This window comes from Anser cygnoides, chromosome 28, assembly GCF_040182565.1.
Source record: "Anser cygnoides isolate HZ-2024a breed goose chromosome 28, Taihu_goose_T2T_genome, whole genome shotgun sequence".
In the NCBI taxonomy this organism is placed as follows: Eukaryota; Metazoa; Chordata; class Aves; order Anseriformes; family Anatidae; genus Anser; species Anser cygnoides.
Genome location: NC_089900.1, coordinates 4,456,257 through 4,474,481, shown reverse-complemented (window position 1 = coordinate 4,474,481; position 18,225 = coordinate 4,456,257). Strand labels below are relative to the sequence as shown.

Here is an 18,225-nt window from a genome sequence, read left to right as displayed (position 1 = left end):
CAGTTCCAAAAATGACCCTGAACATCCTGCCACAGATGTGTCGGCACAGCAATGAGGTGTTCCATCACCCATCTGACTTGTGGGGCCACAGGCAATGCAGTGCAAGGGGGTGGGTAACATGCCAACTGTCCCTGCACAAGACCTAGAGTGCCTTTCTCCTGGGATCATAATGAACCAGCACCTCCTGGTCACAACCAAGAATTCTTCAATGTAGGCCCTACTGTCCCACGGAATATAAGGATGTAGTTTGCAAAGTACCAGTGATTTTATCACCACCCAGCACCTCTTGTACCCAGGCAGAGTCCTGTGTCAGGGCATAAAAGGCAGGCAGACCTTGCTGGTGTTAGGTGAAGCCATGTGGACATGTCCATGACATAACAAACTAATTCTCAGAGAAGATGTGATTGTTATACATAATTCTTTTTCTGCAAGGAGAAATGAGCCTGCTGTCAAGAAGTGTGTGTGCCCAGGGGAGGGAGGGAACGCTAGGGATTCCTTCAGGCTGTTTCCCAGCAGGTTCCCCTGCAGCCCCAGGGCCATGGGCAGGGAGCCTGGTGGGGGGCAGAACAAGGGAGGCCTTGGGCTGGGCCTGTGCTGCTGAGCTGGGCCGGGCTCCTGGGCCCAAGGGGAGCTCCTGGCAAGCGGGCAGTGCTGCAGAGAGCCAGCTCTGCCCAGGAGCAGCTCCTCTGCCCAGCGCAGCAGGGCTGGGGGCACTGCCTGCAGCTGGCACAGGGAGGGGAAAGAAGGGAGAGATGTTTAAGGCTGTGTGGAGGGTTAGAAAGCTGAGAGTACACTGGAGAAGCAATGCTTGCAACCCTTAACATGGTAAGTCTAAGTGAACTGCAATGCACTGGAGTATCCTGGAGGTGTCCTACACCTGGATTGTCCCAGAGCAGATCAGGCTGGAGACACTGTGTGTTTTTTTCTTGTAGAGAAGCACAAGCTCCAGAGCAGGGGTTTCTAAGCTGCAGGGTCAGTGTCCAGGCCCCGAGGGCTCCCTTGTCATGGGCCGGCTGCAGGCTGTGAAGCCGGAGGTGCAGGCAGGCGTGCCCAGGGCTGTGGTGCAGAGCAGGGTCCCTGCTGTGCCCCAGGGGCTGTGTGCCGGGGCAGGGCCTCTGCCGCCTGCCAGGCTCAGCACTCAGCCTGCCCGGGGAGCTGCCCAGGGCGCTGCGGGGAGAAGCTGCGGGTGGAAGGAGCCCCCCCGGCAGGGCAGGGTCCTGCTGCTGGTGGGAGGCTGCTGCATGGGGCAGCCTGCTCACAGATCCACAGCACAACCAGGATGTATCCAAGGGGACTTTGCAACAGCCGGGGTAAGGTAGGGGATTTCAGCTTCTGTCACAGCTTTCCTGAGCCTCCTGAGCTTTCAATCTTCTCTACTTGCTTCAGTGGTAATAGAAATATATGCTTTTAATTCCAAGAAGAGGCTGAGGCTCCATGATGGCTGAGAGGTTACAAGGATCTTTCCCTTCCCCTCAGCCCATAGAAAGCTCCACCACCACATGTGTAGCTTACATGCAGTGTCCCCTGTGTGACCTGGTCTCTAGGACATGCCCCCAGCGAGCTGCCCCTGGGCAGAGCCCTGCTGCCAGGAGGTGTCTGCAGGGCAGAGCTGAGCACCCGGCGGGTGGGATGGGGGCTGTGAGCTGCAGGCAGGAGGCGTGGGGACAGAGACCCAGCTGCAGGCAGCAGAGCCTGCAAAGTATTCTGGCACCTCCTCATCCACCGTTAAGCCCACAGGATTCAGGACATGACTCATAACCTCTCATCAGGAGGACCTGCAGTAGAGCGGACTCTCCCGAGTTCCGGTTGGTCCCTCCCTGGCCTTGCCTCGCCTGGCAGAAGCCCTGTGCTATTTCCCTCTGTTCCTGTACCTACTGTTGCTGTTCTTGTTTTGGGGCTCCCTGCACATCTGGCTTTCAGCTGCAGCTCAGGCTCTGACCCTCTGGGTGCCACCACGCAGACCTGTCCTTAGGGGAAAGGTGCCCAAACCCCCTTCTAAACTCTGAGGCTTGGGGCAATGCAGTCTATGGGGAAGGAAAACACTGAATCATTTTCCCAGATATTCCTGAGACCACAGTCATTGAGCAGCTCGATGTGGGCAACTGGACTGAGCCCTAGAGGAGTCTGGCTGAGACCAGGGTAGATGGGCAGACTGGCTATCTTCACTACGCTAAGGACATTCACAAAATCTCACCTGGAATATACGAAAAGTGCCAGGATTTTCTACCATCAAAAAAAAACTCTTCCGAGTGTCACACATGCAGTTGGAACAAATTAAACCACAAATGCCATTTGGCAGTCAAGAGTGTTGAGAGTGGTAATGCTGGGAAGTCCACATACATCAGAGGTAGATTTAATCAGAGATCACTCCTGATTTCTTTATGCTTAGACCTGTAGGACAGGCGTGACTCCTCCAAAGTGCACAGCAGGGTCCCCTGCTCCCAGCAGCACCTTCCTCCAGCACCATCCAAAGCTCAAGCAACAGAGCAGCAGAAAGGTCTCGGAAAGGGGAAAGTCACTGTGGGGGGTTTCACTGAGAAGTGGAGTAGGTTTTTCTCAGAGACGTCTCTCCTAATTATCACTGTCTTTTCTTTCTTGGGTAGTCCCCTTTGTCCAGGAGGATCAGATGTCCAACAGCAGCTCCATCACCGAGTTCCTCCTCCTGGCATTTGCAGACACGCGGGAGCTGCAGCTCCTGCACTTCGCGCTCTTCCTGGCCATCTACCTGGCTGCCCTCCTGGGCAACGGCCTCATCCTCACCGCCGTAGCCTGCGACCACCGCCTCCACACCCCCATGTACTTCTTCCTCCTCAACCTCGCCCTCCTCGACCTGGGCTGCATCTCCACCACTCTCCCCAAAGCCATGGCCAATTCCCTCTGGGACACCAGGGCCATCTCCTATCAAGGATGTGTTGCACAAGTCTTTTTCTTTCCCTCTCTGATGTCAGCAGATTTGTTTCTTCTCACCATCATGGCCTACGACCGCTATGTTGCCATCTGCAAGCCCCTGCACTACGGGAGCCTCCTGGGCAGCAGAGCTTGTGCCCAGATGGCAGCAGCTGCCTGGGGCAGTGGGGTTCTCTATGCTCTGCTGCACACTGCCAACACATTTTCCCTGCCCCTCTGCGAAGGCAATGCTGTGGACCAGTTCTTCTGTGAAATCTCCCAGATCCTCAAGCTGTCCTGCTCAGATTCCTACCTCAGGGAAGTTGGGCTTCTCACATTCAGTGGTTTCCTGGTTTTGGGGTGTTTTGTATTCATCGTGCTGTCCTATGTACAGATCTTCAAGGCTGTGCTGAGGATGCCCTCTGAGCAGGGCCGGCACAAAGCCTTCTCCACATGCCTCCCTCACCTGGTCGTGGTCTCCCTGCTGGTTAGCACTGGTGTATCTGCCTACCTGAAGCCTCCCGCTATCTCCTCTCCATCCCTGGACATGATAATGGCTGTTCTATATGCAGTGATGCCCCCAGCAGTGAACCCCCTCATCTACAGCATCAGAAACCAGGAGCTCAAGAATGCCATTAGGAAAGTGATGTCATGGATGTTTATCAGGATTTGCTCAGGAAATTGATTGGACCTTTCAGCAGCTATAGACTGCTTCTTGTCTTCTTCTACACTTGAATTGTGGTTTATGTCATGACAGGCTAAGCCTGGTTGTACTTCTAGATGAATTTGGTTTTGTTTTTCATTTTCCCCTGTGATAATGTTTTCCACAAAGAAATGCCATTCTTCATGACCTTGTACTTAAATACCAACATATCTTTTGTGACCCTGAGGCTCTGCATAAACAAGGAGCCAGCCTCTCTGTGTATTTAAACAAAATAAATGAACCTACAGCAAATTCTTTGTCTGGACCCCCCTCTCAGCAGAGCAGGACATAATGGGACCAGCAAACCCCTTTCTGGCTGCAGCAGCTCAGGGCAGGCTGCCCTGGCCCTGGGGCAGCAGGAACTGCCTGAGGACCCCAGGGATGTCACAGAAGGGCTGCGGGCCTCTGAGGATGTGCTGCAGAGGAGTGCAGGGGACACAGCATGGTACACTGACCTCTGTACGCTTGTTCCATGGACGTTCCCATCTGTGGGGCTGAGCCCTCTGTGCCCTAGGAGCTGCTGTGCCCTTCAGAGGGGCTGGGGCTGTGGTGGCAGTGCCCAGAGCCCTGCAGCAGCCTGTGGTGGGCACTGCCCTGGGACTGCTGCCACTGCACTGGGATGAGGGCAGGGAGGTGGGCAGAGGGCAAGGAGGTGGGAGAGCCATGCTACGGGTCTGTGTTGGGGGACTGGCCAGCTGTGCTGGCCTCTGTCCTGGCCCAGAGCCCTGCAGACCTGGAGCAGGGCTGTCTGCAGAGGCCCCCATGGGATGTGGCTGGGTCAGGGCAGGGGCCATGGGCTGGAGGAGGCTGCAAAGGCAGGAGGGCCATGGTGGGAAGGGACCCTGAGGGTCTCAGTGGGATTGTAACAGGGGGATCTTGACCCAGCCCTGAATGTGCTGCCATGTGTGGTGCCTTGGCAGCACGGCTGTGGGAGCATGTGTGGGGCAGTGGGGCTGGGACGCTGCAGGGACAGGATGCAGACAGGGGCCACAAAGCAGCCACCCACGGGTGACAGCAAGGATAGGCTCTGAAACAGAAATTTATGGTGGAGGTGGAGGTATGGTTTTAGCAAGGGCAGAGCTCACCTGGAAGTGGTGTTATCGAGAAAAGTCAAGAGCAAAGAGAAGAGCTTTTGCTGGAGCTAAGGCACAGATTTCCCACCCAGCTCGCCCAGGGCTCGTCCTGAGCAAGGCGGCCACGAGCCCTGCCTGCCCTCCTGCCTGCCCCGCGCCGTCAGGTGGCTGTAGCAGAGGGGACCCACAGCCAGCCCCTCGATGGGGCTCTGCCAGCCCCTCGCCCTCCCCTCTGCAGTGACGTCATTTCTGCCCAGGGGCTCTCTGATGCGCGGGATGATGTCACAGTGCCTGCCGGCCAGCCCTTCTGAGGGCCAGTCAGGCTGCTGCAGTGGCAGTGACCTCACTCCAGCCCCCTCCCCACGGCCTGCCTCTCCCCTTCCCCTCTCCCCTCTCTGGACCCCGGGGTGTCACGCAGTCAGTGTCACGCAGCAGCTTTGCAGTGGTGGCCTCCGTGGTGGTGTTGCCAGGGAGGACATCTGCCCCTGAGCCAAAAGGACCTACTACAGCCAAGATGCATTTGGTGTTTCAAGCTGTCACTGGCAGAGGTCTTGCAAAGTCTTTCTGCAGTTGTGCCCAGGGACCTTCACTCCATGGGTCCTGGGCTGCGGCTTTCCCTTCAGATGAACCTGCGTTGGTCATGGCACAAGAAAGACGCCTCTTACAGCTGTGCTCTGCATCCTCCTTCATGGTAGGGCACCACTCGGTGTCCTTCGCTCTGCTCACAGTGTTTGTCTTAGCTCAGGGATGAACCAGATTAGATCTGCTTGAGTCTTTGTCCTGGTTCCAGTTAGGACAGAGTTAATTTTTCCTCATAGTAGCTGGTAGGGTGCTATGTTTTGGATTAGGATGAGAAGAGCGCTGATAACATGCTGATGTTTTAATTGTTGCAGAGCAGTGTTTACACCGGGCCAAGGACTTTTCGGCTTCTCGCTCTGTCCTGCCAGCGAGCAGGCTGGGGGTGCAGCAGGAGCTGGGAGGGGACAGACCCAGGACAGCTGACCCAAACTGGCCAAAGGGGTATTCCATACCATCTGACGTCATGCTAAACAATATATAGGGGTGGCTGGCCGGGGTGGGGGGCCGGCTGCTCGGGGATAGGCTGGGCATCGGTCAGCGGGTGGTGAGCAATTGCATTGTGCATCACTTGTTTTCTTACACATTATTATTGTTAATACTATTATCATTATCACTATTATTATTATTATTGTTATTATTATATTCCTGTCTTAATAAACTGTCTTTATCTCAACTCACCGGCTTCACTTTCCCGTTTCTCTCCCCCATCCCAGAGAGGGAGGGGGGAGGGTGAGCGAACGGCTGTGTGGTGTTTAGCTGCCAGCTGGGTTAAACCACAGCAGTCGTTTTGGCGCCCAACGTGGGGCTCGAAGGGTTGAGATATCGACAAATTTGACCAGAGTGTGTTAAACTAAAATTGGTATAAGTATTGGACCTGCTTAATAGTTGCTAGTCACGATGTTGATTGCCTTAATCTCCAGTCTGCTGTGCCTGTTTTCCAAATTGAGTTTTATGGTGCGTTACTTTCTGTATGTGCTCCCTGTTGCACTGTTTATTCTTTCCGGGCCCTGGTTTAAGATTGTTCTGGTACTGTGCGGTGTAACAATGGCTTATGAAATGATGAAATATCTGGTCACGACTTTAACCTGGTATTTGTACTCAGCACTGACGTCGACTCTATACTTTGGAACCCATATCTCGGAAACTATTAGCAATTACACCTATTGCCTGTTTTCGTTAGGGAGCCAATCTGTGAAGGGGACAGGGGAAGACGTTTCCCTACCTGTTCACTCTCCCTTTCTCCTTCACCACCACCCTCTTATCCCCCGAGCTAGTTATGGTGGTTCTCCGAGATGTTGAATATCCTTGGGATACTCAGACCAGCCTGCTCTTGTTATGTCTCCTGAATGCGCTTCAGGTTTTGTTGAGGGTTAAACAACTACTTAGGAATCTCATCCGGAGATCTGTCTTGAGGCGGGATAGTTGCGAGTGGCAGGGAGTGTGGGAGGATATGGGCAGGTTTCTAGAGCAGTGGTCACCTCCAGTGTTTTGGACATTCACCCCTGAACAACTGCAAAATCCTAAAAAGCTGGCAGAATGCTTGAAAAAAAGGTGTCATGACTCTGGCAGTTCCAAAGTGACACAAATCACTGTAGCGTGCTGGGGTCTGGCTTGTGCCTATCGAGCTGCAATTGATGCTACTAGCAACCTAGCTCCAGCTCCTGCAGCCGCTCCCGCTCCTGCAGCCGCTCCAGTTCCAGTTCCTGCAGCCGCTGCAGCTCCAGCTCCTGCAGCCGCTCCAGCTCCTGCAGCTGCTCCAGCTCCAGCTCCTGCAGCCATTCCAGCTCCAGCTCCTGCAGCCGCTCCAGCTGCAGCTCCAGCTCCAACTCCTGCAGCCGCTCCAGCTCCAGCTCCTGCAGCCGCTCCAGCTCCAGCTCCAGTTCCAGCTCCTGCAGCCGCTCCAGCTCCAGCTCCAGCTCCAGCTCCTGCAGCCGCTCCAGCCCCTGCAGCTGCTCCCACTCCTGTGGCTGGGTCAGAGAAACGAGCTGTAGCAGTGCAAGTTGACCCCGCAGAGGGTATTCCAACCCCTGTGGCAGACCCTGTGTCTGGGTCAGAGAAACGAGCTGTAGCAGTGCAAGTTGACCCCGCAGAGGGTATTCCAACCCCTGTGGCAGACCCTGTGGCTGGGTCAGAGAAACGAGCTGTAGCAGTGCAAGTTGCCCCTGTAGACAAGGTGAAAAAATGGTATAGAGGCTCAGGTCGTTTAGAACGCAGACAGTCTTCTGCAAAGTCTGGGCATAGTGAAGATGAGGCTGGGCCATCAAAGGTGCAGGAGACTGAAGATGAGGATGGGGATGTCGAAAAATCAACAGTAACTACCCGGACTCTATACCAGCGTGAGCTACGAGATGTGCGAAAAGATTTTGATCGCTGTATAGGTGAGCAGCTTGTCACCTGGCTGCTCCGGTGCTGGGACACCGGAGCCAATTGTGTGGAATTAGAGGGCAAGGAAGCCAGGCGGCTGGGATCCCTTGCTAGGGACGCATGCATTGACAAAGCAATTGGAGATGGAGCATGATCTCGCAGCCTCTGGAGGCGTCTCCTGTCAGCTGTGCAGGAAAGGTATCCCTTCAAGGAAGAACTTGTATGTCTACCAGGCAAATGGACCACCATGGAGAAGGGAATTCAGTACCTGAGGGAATTGGCCGTACGGGAAGTAATTTATAAGGACCTAGACGACGCACAAACATCCGCAGATCCAGATGCAGTCCGATGTACACCACCCATGTGACGGAAGTTTGTACGGAGTGCACTATCATCATATGCCAGCTCATTGGCAATACTAACCTGGAAAGAGGAGGAGAATCCCCCAGTGAATGAAGTGACTAAAAAACTCCGGCAGTACGAAGGAAATCTCTCCTCTTCCCTACAGGCCTGTGTCTCGGCTGTGGAGAAACTCTCTGAAGAGGTCCACCAACTTAAAGAGAATTTATCTTCCCCTCCACCTGAACGAACCAGTGTCCACCAGCTAAAAGAGAATGCTTTGGAGAAACTTTCTGAAAAGATCCACCAACTTGAAGAAAGATTATCTTCCCCTCCACCTGAACGAACCAGTGTCCACCAGCTAAAAGAGAATACTTTGGAGAAACTTTCTGAAAAGATCCACCAACTTGAAGAGAGATTATTTTCCTCCCCACCTGTACAAACCAGTGTCTCAGCTATTAGGGGTAAACGTTCATCTATGCAAGGAAGACAATATGGTGGGCACACACACCGCGCCACCCTGGGGTTTTACCTACGTGACCATGGAGAGGACATGAGAAAATGGGATGGAAAATCTACTGCGACCCTAGAGGCACGGGTACGTGAATTGCAAAAGAAAACAATTGGGAAAAAGGGGTTCTCTGAAAAGTTTGCTGCTCCAACTTCCAGCAGGCAGTCCTTTAAACACAGAAACGAAGATTCTGACCAGGACTAGAGGGGCCCTGCCTCCAGCCAGGGGGAGGAAAGGGACAATCGAGTTTATTGGACTGTGTGGATTCGATGGCCTGGCACGTCAGACGCACAGAAGTATAAGGCTTTGGTAGACACCGGTGCACAATGTACTCTAATGCCATCAAGCTATAAAGGGCCAGAGCCCATCTGTATTTATGGTGTGACGGGGGGATCCCAGCAGTTAACTGTATTGGAGGCTGAAGTGAGTCTAACCAGTAATGAGTGGCAAAAGCACCGTATTGTGACTGGCCCAGATGCTCCGTGCATCCTTGGCATAGACTATCTTAGAAGAGGATATTTCAAGGACCCAAAAGGGTTCCGCTGGGCTTTTGGCATAGCTGCCTTGGAGACAGAGGACATTAAACAGTTGTCTACCTTGCCTGGTCTCTCAGAGGACCCTTCTGTTGTGGGGCTGCTGAGGGTTGAAGAACAGCAAGTGCCGATCGCTACCACAACTGTGCAGCGGCGGCAATATCGCACCAACCAAGACTCCCTGAGTCCCATCCATAAGCTAATTCGTCAACTGGAGAGCCAAGGAGTGATCAGCAAGACTCATTCACCTTTTAATAGTCCCATATGGCCAGTGCGAAAGTCTAATGGTGAGTGGAGACTAACAGTGGACTATCGTGGCCTGAACGAAGTCACGCCACCACTGAGTGCTGCAGTGCCGGACATGCTAGAACTCCAGTATGAACTGGAATCAAAGGCAGCCAAGTGGTATGCCACAATTGATATCGCTAATGCATTTTTCTCCATCCCTCTAGCAGCACAGTGCAGGCCACAGTTTGCTTTCACTTGGAGGGGAGTCAATATACTTGGAATCGGCTGCCCCAGGGGTGGAAACATAGCACTACCATTTGCCATGGACTGATCCAGTCTGCGCTGGAGCAGGGGGAAGCTCCTGAACACCTGCAGTACATCGATGACATCATTGTGTGGGGTGACACTGCAGAAGAAGTTTTCGAGAAAGGGAAGAAAATAGTCCAAATCCTTCTGGAGGCCGGTTTTGCCATAAAACAGAATAAAGTTAAAGGACCTGCACGAGAGATCCAGTTTTTAGGAATAAAATGGCAAGATGGACGTCGTCAAATCCCAATGGATGTGATCAACAAAATAACAGCTATGTCTCCACCAACTAGCAAAAAAGAAACACAAACTTTCCTAGGTGTCGTGGGGTTTTGGAGAATGCATATTCCAAATTACAGTCTGATTGTAAACCCGCTCTACCAAGTAACCTGTAAGAAGAATGCTTTTGAATGGGGCCCTGAGCAACGACAAGCCTTTGAACAAATTAAGCAGGAAATAGTTCATGCAGTAGCCCTCGGGCCAGTCCGAACAGGACCAGATGTAAAGAATGTGCTCTACACCGCAGCCGGAGAGAATGGTCCCACCTGGAGCCTCTGGCAGAAAGAACCTGGGGAAACTCGAGGTCGACCCCTGGGGTTTTGGAGTCGGGGATACAGAGGATCTGAGGCCCGCTATACTCCAGCTGAAAAGGAGATATTGGCAGCATATGAAGGAGTTCGATCTGCTTCGGAAGTGGTTGGTACTGAAGCGCAGCTCCTCCTGGCACCCCGACTGCCGGTACTAGGCTGGATGTTCAAAGGAAGGGTCCCCTCTACACATCATGCAACTGATGCTACATGGAGCAAGTGGGTTGCACTGATTACTCAGCGGGCTCGAATAGGAAACCCCAGTCGCCCAGGAATCTTGGAGGTGATTATGGACTAGCCAGAAGGCAAATACTTTGGGATATCATCAGAGGAGGAGGTGGTCCGTGCTGAAGAAGCCCCACTGTACAACAAGCTACCGGAAAATGAGAAGAAATATGCCTTGTTCACTGATGGGTCCTGTCGTATTGTGGGAAAGCATCGGAGATGGAAAGCTGCTGTATGGAGTCCTACACGACGAGTTGCAGAAGCTGCTGAGGGAGAAGGTGAATCGAGTCAGTTTGCAGAAGTGAAAGCCATTCAGCTGGCTTTAGATATTGCTGAACGAGAAAAGTGGCCAGTTCTCTATCTCTATACTGATTCATGGATGGTAGCAAATGCCCTGTGGGGGTGGTTACAGCAATGGAAGCAGAACAACTGGCAGCGCAGGGGCAAGCCCATCTGGGCTGCGGCATTGTGGCAAGATATTGCTGCCCGGGTAGAGAACCTGGTTGTAAAGGTACGCCATGTAGATGCTCATGTGCCCAAGAATCGGGCTACTGAAGAACATCAAAACAACCAGCAGGTGGATCAGGGTGCTAAGATTGAAGTGGCTCAGGTGGACCTGGACTGGCAACATAAAGGTGAATTATTTATAGCCCGATGGGCCCATGACACCTCAGGCCATCAAGGTAGAGATGCAACATACAGATGGGCTCGTGATCGAGGGGTGGACCTGACCATGGACACTATAGCACAGGTTATTCATGATTGTGAAACATGTGCTGCAATCAAGCAAGCCAAACGGTCAAAACCTCTTTGGTATGGAGGACGATGGCTGAAATATAAATATGGAGAGGCCTGGCACATTGATTACATCACACTCCCTCAAACCCGCAACGGCAAGCGCCACGTACTTACAGTGGTGGAAGCAACCACCGGATGGCTGGAAACATATCCTGTGCCCCATGCCACCGCCCGGAACACTATCCTGGGCCTTGAAAAGCAAGTCCTATGGCAACATGGCACCCCAGAGAGAATTGAGTCAGACAACGGGACTCATTTCTGAAACAACCTTATAGACACTTGGGCCAAAGAACATGGTATTGAGTGGGTGTATCACATCCCCTATCATGCACCAGCCTCTGGAAAAGTTGAACGATACAATGGACTGTTGAAGACTACACTGAAAGCAATGGGTGCTGGGACATTCAAAAATTGGGATACACATTTGGCAAAGGCCACCTGGTTAGTCAATACTACGGGATCTGCCAACCGAGCTGGACCTGCCCAATCAAACCTGTTATGCACTGTAGAAGGGGATAAAGTTCCTGTAGTGCACGTAAGAAACATGCTGGGTAAAACAGTCTGGGCTACTCCTGCCTCAGGAAAAGGCAAACGCATTCGTGGAATTGCTTTTGCTCAGGGACCTGGATGCACTTGGTGGGTAATGCAAAAGAATGGGGAGGTCCGGTGTGTACCTCAAGGGGATTTAACACTGGGTGAGAATAGCCCATGAGTTGAATTGTAGTATGTTAATTATTATATAATACTGTATGTCATCACTACCATGATTGCTATATATCATAGATGAAAATGGTGATTAATTAGAATGTATTGGAAAGAGTGTAACCTGAGCATGACATAAATGGTATGGAATAAGGGGTGGATATCTGTCCTGGTTCCAGTTAGGACAGAGTTAATTTTTCCTCATAGTAGCTGGTAGGGTGCTATGTTTTGGATTAGGATGAGAAGAGCGCTGATAACATGATGATGTTTTAATTGTTGTAGAGCAGTGCTTACACCAAGCCAAGGATTTTTCGGCTTCTCGCTCTGTCCTGCCAGCGAGCAGGCTGGGGGTGCAGCAGGAGCTGGGAGGGGACAGACCCAGGACAGCTGACCCAAACTGGCCAAAGGGGTATTCCATACCATCTGACGTCACGCTAAACAATATATAGGGGTGGCTGGCCGGGGTGGGGGGCCCGGCTGCTCGGGGATAGGCTGGGCATCGGTCAGCGGGTGGTGAGCAATTGCATTGTGCATCACTTGTTTTCTTACATTATTATTATTAATACTATTATCATTATCACTATTATTATTATTATTGTTATTATTATATTCCTGTCTTAATAAACTGTCTTTATCTCAACTCACCGGCTTCACTTTCCCGTTTCTCTCCCCCATCCCAGAGAGGGAGGGGGGAGGGTGAGCGAACGGCTGTGTGGTGTTTAGCTGCCGGCCGGGTTAAACCACAACAGTCTTCTGAGGCCCTATCCAAGGCCTCCTGCCTGCTGCACCTACAGCACAAGAACCATTACTTCTCCGTATTATGCAGATTGACCTGATGGGTCTGTTCATATTAATCCCTTTTAAATTCACTAGATGGAAGGGGACATATTCCCAGACTGGGGCAAGCTGCTGGGCTCTGCCACAGCCACTCAAAATCACCTGCTCTTGAGTCTTTCAGCCTCAGTTTATCGCACATGGACCAAAACGATTTTCTTGGGGGTCTCAATGGCCATTTCAAGTGTAGTTAACTCCAGGAATCCACTGGAACGTGTGCCAGGATGCATGGTGCCAGCCCACAGGAATCCTTCACACAACCTACAGACTTGTCCAGGCCATAGTCTCAAGTTCCCAGACTGCAGTGGCTGCCTTCCAATGATTATGACCTATGTTAGACTCCTAGAACCATGGAACCATAGAATCATGTAGATTGGAAAAGACCTCTCAGATCATCAAGTTCAACCGTTAACCTAACACTGCCACGTCTACCACTAAACCATGTCCCTAAGCACCACATCTGTATGTCTTGTGAATACCTCCAGAGATGACCACTCCACCACGTCGCTGGGCAGCCTGTTCCAATGTATCACAACCCTTTCAGGGAAGACATTTTTCCCAATATCCAACCTAAACGTCCCCTGGTGCAACATGAGGCCATTTCTTCTTGTCCTCTCGTTGAGCCGTGGGGGACACCACTTGTGACTGGCCGCCAATTGGATTTAACTCTGGGAAACAGAGTCAAAACCTTTACTAAACCTTAGGCAGACAACATCCACAGCCTCTCCCTCATCCACTAAGTGCATCACCTTTTCGTAGGAGAACAGGTTCGTCAAACAGGACCTGCCCTCCATAAATCCATGCTGACTGGGCCTGATCACCTGTATGTTGTCCTGTATATGCAGTAGGATGGCACACAAGATTATCTGCACCGTAACCTTCCCTGGCACCAAAGTCAGACTGACAGGCTTGTAGTTCACTGGGTCCTCCTTTGGGCCTTTCCTGTAGATGGGCGTCACATTTGCTAACCGACAGTTGACTGGGACCTCCCCTGCTCATCTTCCACACACTCCAGAGACCTCCTAGACTATTTCCTCTCTGCTGTGTTGTCTTTCCAGAAGACATCTTGGAAACTGAAGACCCCAACCAGACTGTATTTTCAGTAACCAAGTCAGTATCGGCCAGTGTGTGAGTGGCTCTAGGACACTGGATGCGCTCCGCGCACTCCAGTCTTTGATTCAATAACCTGCAGTGCTCTAGGTCAGAAGTCACTGAGCACAAGCCAACATGTCAAAGCTCTTTGGTGTTTGTATAAAGCATTCCCATACTTCAAACTCACCTCTAGAAGAGTCCGAAACACTCCAGGCACCCACAATTGACATAAGCAATGGCAGCATTACTGCAGGCTGCTGCAAGGAGTCCCAGAAGTGCCCTTCCGTGATGACCAGCTCTGGAGAAGGCCTTGGGTTGCTTAGCTTGGATGGAATGCCCGTGGATATTGGAAAGCAAGAGAACCAAGGCTTTGCACATCTCTGGGCCCCAAGGGCAGATGCCACTCACAGACGTTGCCTGGGTGACATGTGGCAGCGATAGCTTCTGCCGAGAGGCAAAACCCCTCTCTCAACAGAAGGGATGACGAACAAAGCCTTCATCCCATTTAGCTGATCTCACAGTGATACCCAGGCACAAAGCTGCCAGGCTGTCATCATGACTGTGGCAGTGTGCTGCTCTGTCGAGCAACTAGTAGCATTTCAGGAGAATTCAGCCCTAGTGCTTATTCTGCAACTAAATGTTGCTTTTCTAACCCTGTCAGGCTTGCCATGCATACGACCTTTTCTTTGTGGTGTCTCTTTCCTAGGGAGGAATAACACCAAGCACCTGTACAGGATGAGTAGAGGGGGAGGATCACCTCCCTTGGCCTGCTGGCAACACCCTTCCTAATGCACCCCAGGATCCCGTTGGCCTTCTTGGCCACAAGGGCACAGTGCTGACTCATGATCAGCCTGCTGTCCACCAGGACTCCCAGATCCTTCTTTGCAGAGCTGCTTTCCAGCAGGTCATTCCCAGCCTGTACTGGTGCTGGGGGTTATTCCGCCCTAGGAAGGAGACAGGACCCTGCACTTGCCCTTGTTGAACTTCGTGGGGTTCCTCTCAGCCAATCTCTCCAGAATGTCCAGGTCCCTCTGTGGTATCAGCCACTCCTCCCAGCTTTGTGTCATCAGAAATGTTGCTGAGGGTGCACTCTGTTACATCATTGACTTCACTGATGCGTAAGTTGAACAACAGAGTTGAACTTTGGCACGTCCCGCAGCCCTGCGCACCCTGGCAGGGCAATTCCTGCTGCAGGAATAAGTCAGCATGATGCTTAGAGAGGGCCAGTCAGTGTTTGCTTTGTCTGCTTCCAAGTGTGTTCCCCAGGAGGGGCACTGCTGCCTTCCAGGAGCTGTGAGCCCAGGAGCCTCAGGGCCATGTGCAGGGAGCCTGGTGGGGGGCAGAGCAAGGGAGGCCTTGGGCTGGGCCTGTGCTGCTGAGCTGGGCCGGGCTCCTGGGCCCAAGGGGAGCTCCTGGCAAGCGGGCAGCGCTGCAGAGAGCCAGCTCTGCCCAGGAGCAGCTCCTCTGCCCAGCGCAGCAGGGCTGGGGGCACTGCCTGCAGAGACAGAGTGGGTAAAGGCAGGCAGAAGTGGCAGGATGCACAGAGCTCGCTGGGGGAGAACACTTGCCAGCCCTGACCCCGGTAAGTCTCTGGCTGGAGGGCAATGCAGCCGCAGCTCCTGGAGCAAGGAGAAGCCGCGCGTGCAGGCAGGGGTGCCCAGGGCTGTGGTGCAGAGCAGGGTCCCTGCTGTGCCCCAGGGGCTGTGTGCCGGGGCAGGGCCTCTGCCAGGCTCAGCACTCAGCCTGCCCGGGGAGCTGCCCAGGGCGCTGCGGGGAGAAGCTGCGGGTGGAAGGAGCCCCCCCGGCAGGGCAGGGTCCTGCTGCTGGCGGGAGGCTGCTGCCTGGGGCAGGCTGCTTTCAGTTCCACAGCACAACTGGGATATATCTAAGGTGAGAAGACAATCAGGGGTTAGATACTTTAGGCTCAGCTTTCCAGACTATTTGCTTTCAGTTTTTTCTTTTTTGTCTCTGTGGGAGTAGATATAGAGGCTGCTTTTTCCAAGAAGAGTCTTATACGCCTAAGCCTTCCCACTGAGGGTTACAAGGACCCCCAACAATTCCCTTGCCTGCCCCTCAGCCCAGAAAAAGCTCCACCACCACACGTGCAGTGTCAGCAGGGTCTGTGTGACCTGGTCTCTGGGACGTGCCCCCAGCGAGCTGCCCCTGGGCAGAGCCCTGCTGCCAGGAGGTGTCTGCAGGGCAGAGCTGAGCACCCAGCGGGTGGGATGGGGGCTGTGACCTGCAGGCAGGAGGCGTGGGGACAGAGACCCAGCTGCAGGCAGGGACAGCTGCAGGCAGTAGAGCCATGGGCAGGGAGTGAGCGGGAGCTGCTCCCAGAAGCAACATGGGACAGGGGATTTGGGCACCTGCCCTGCCGACGCCTTCTTCATACAAACTCCTTAGCTTCTTTTCTCATCTAATAATAATGTGTTGTGGTTTAACCCGGCCGGCAGCTAAACACCACACAGCCGTTCGCTCACCCTCCCCCCTCCCTCTCTGGGATGGGGGAGAGAAACGGGAAAGTGAAGCCGGTGAGTTGAGATAAAGACAGTTTATTAAGACAGGAATATAATAATAACAACAGTAATAATAATAGTGATAATGATAATAGTATTAATAATAATAATGTGTAAGAAACAAGTGATGCACAATGCAATTGCTCACCACCCGCCGACCGATGCCCAGCCTATTCCCGAGCAGCCGGCGCCCCCCACCCCGGCCAGCCACCCCTATATATTGTTTAGCGTGATGTCAGATGGTATGGAATACCCCTTTGGCCAGTTTGGGTCAGCTGTCCTGGGTCTGTCCCCTCCCAGCTCCTGCTGCACCCCTAGCCTGCTCGCTGGCAGGACAGAGCGAGAAGCCGAAAAGTCCTTGGCCTGGTGTAAACACTGCTCTGCAACAATTAAAACATCAGCATGTTATCAGCGCTCTTCTCATCCTAATCCAAAACATAGCACCCTACCAGCTACTATGAGGAAAAATTAACTCTGTCCTAACTGGAACCAGGACATAATGTCATGAGTTTCTTTTGATTCACTAGAGTTTTGGGGATGAGAATTCATGTGCAGCTCAAAAACTGGTGATGATGTTCCTATCTCTTCAGTATGTCCATGAATAAAAGGCATCCACGTTCCCTCCTAACTGTTGGGTCTCTGGGAAATGCTGTGTGTGAGGAAGGAGCTGACTCTCCCTTCAGGAGACCACATCTAAGGAAATTTGACTCTTTACATGGGGCTTTGGCTGGGCTGCAGGCTGCCATGCACAAGACCACAGCTGTGCTCTAGCAGCTCTGTGTTATCTAGCATCCCCATGGAGAAGACACGTCAGCCCTAAGGCCATAGAAATGCTGGTGGGTGGCTGTATGTGGGCAGCTGTTATGATCCCTCCCTGTCCCTGGAGAAGAGCAGAGAGCTGAGATCCTCCTCAGGTTCAATGAGATGGGTGAGGGGTTTGGAGATCTGCACTTTGAACCTGGATTCCTCTGCTCTCAGCAGCATTCAGGTTCTTTTCAGGGGAACACTTGAGTGCGACCATCCTCCACACGTGCCCGCACAGGGCAGCTGAGACCAGGAGTGACAGACACACCAGCTGTCCTCACTCTGCCTTGAAGGACAGTCCTTTCCCTCTTCAGGACCACAAGATTTCCTTTGTTAGGCAGTACAATTGCCAAGGGTTTATGCCTTAAATACACCTCTCAGGTGTGGGAGGACAAGTATAAAGAAGCAGAGCAAAACATTATGCAAAAATCCTTGCTCTGCGGTAGAATGAATTTTGAGAAAGAATGCTGACAAACTCCTAATTTTGCCAAGCACACTTCATCTGAGACCACCCCATGTTCCATTTATATATTGCCCTACGGCAGGACCATCTCCTGCGGGGTGCCTTGAGTCCTGAAGCACCAATTTGAGATCAAACAGAGGACCAGTCTTACCGAAAGTGAAGAGGCAATTTTTTTCAGGTTTCTACAAGAAATGCAGAAGGTTTTCCTTACAGAGGTCTACCATAGCATTTTAATTCTTTTTTCTCCTTGGACAGGCCTCCCTATTCAGAGGCAGCAAATCCCCATTCCCAGGAGGATCAGATGCCCAACAGCAGCTCCATCAGCGAGTTCCTCCTCCTGCCATTCACAGACACGCGGGAGCTGCAGCTCCTGCACTTCGCGCTCTTCCTGGCCATCTACCTGGCTGCCCTCCTGGGCAACGGCCTCATCCTCACCGCCGTAGCCTGCGACCACCGCCTCCACACCCCCATGTACTTCTTCCTCCTCAACCTCGCCCTCCTCGACCTGGGCTGCATCTCCACCACTCTACCCAAAGCCACGGCCAATTCCCTCTGGGACACCAGGGCCATCTCCTATGCAGGATGTGTTGCTCAGATCTTTCTTTTTCCCTGTCTTATGTCAGCAGAGTATTTTATTCTCACCATCATGTCCTATGACCGCTAAGTTGCCATCTGCAAGCCC

The 18,225-nt window shown here is 52.6% G+C and overlaps 1 protein-coding gene across 1 annotated transcript; it reads left to right on the top strand.

Moving 5' to 3' along the window:
- Nucleotides 1-2,357: 2,357 nt before the first annotated feature.
- Nucleotides 2,358-3,571, top strand: LOC136787202 (olfactory receptor 14C36-like). The gene has a single exon (XM_066984333.1). The coding sequence runs from the start codon at nt 2,627-2,629 to the stop codon at nt 3,569-3,571; it is 945 nt and encodes a 314-aa protein (XP_066840434.1). The 5' UTR covers nt 2,358-2,626.
- Nucleotides 3,572-18,225: the final 14,654 nt, after the last annotated feature.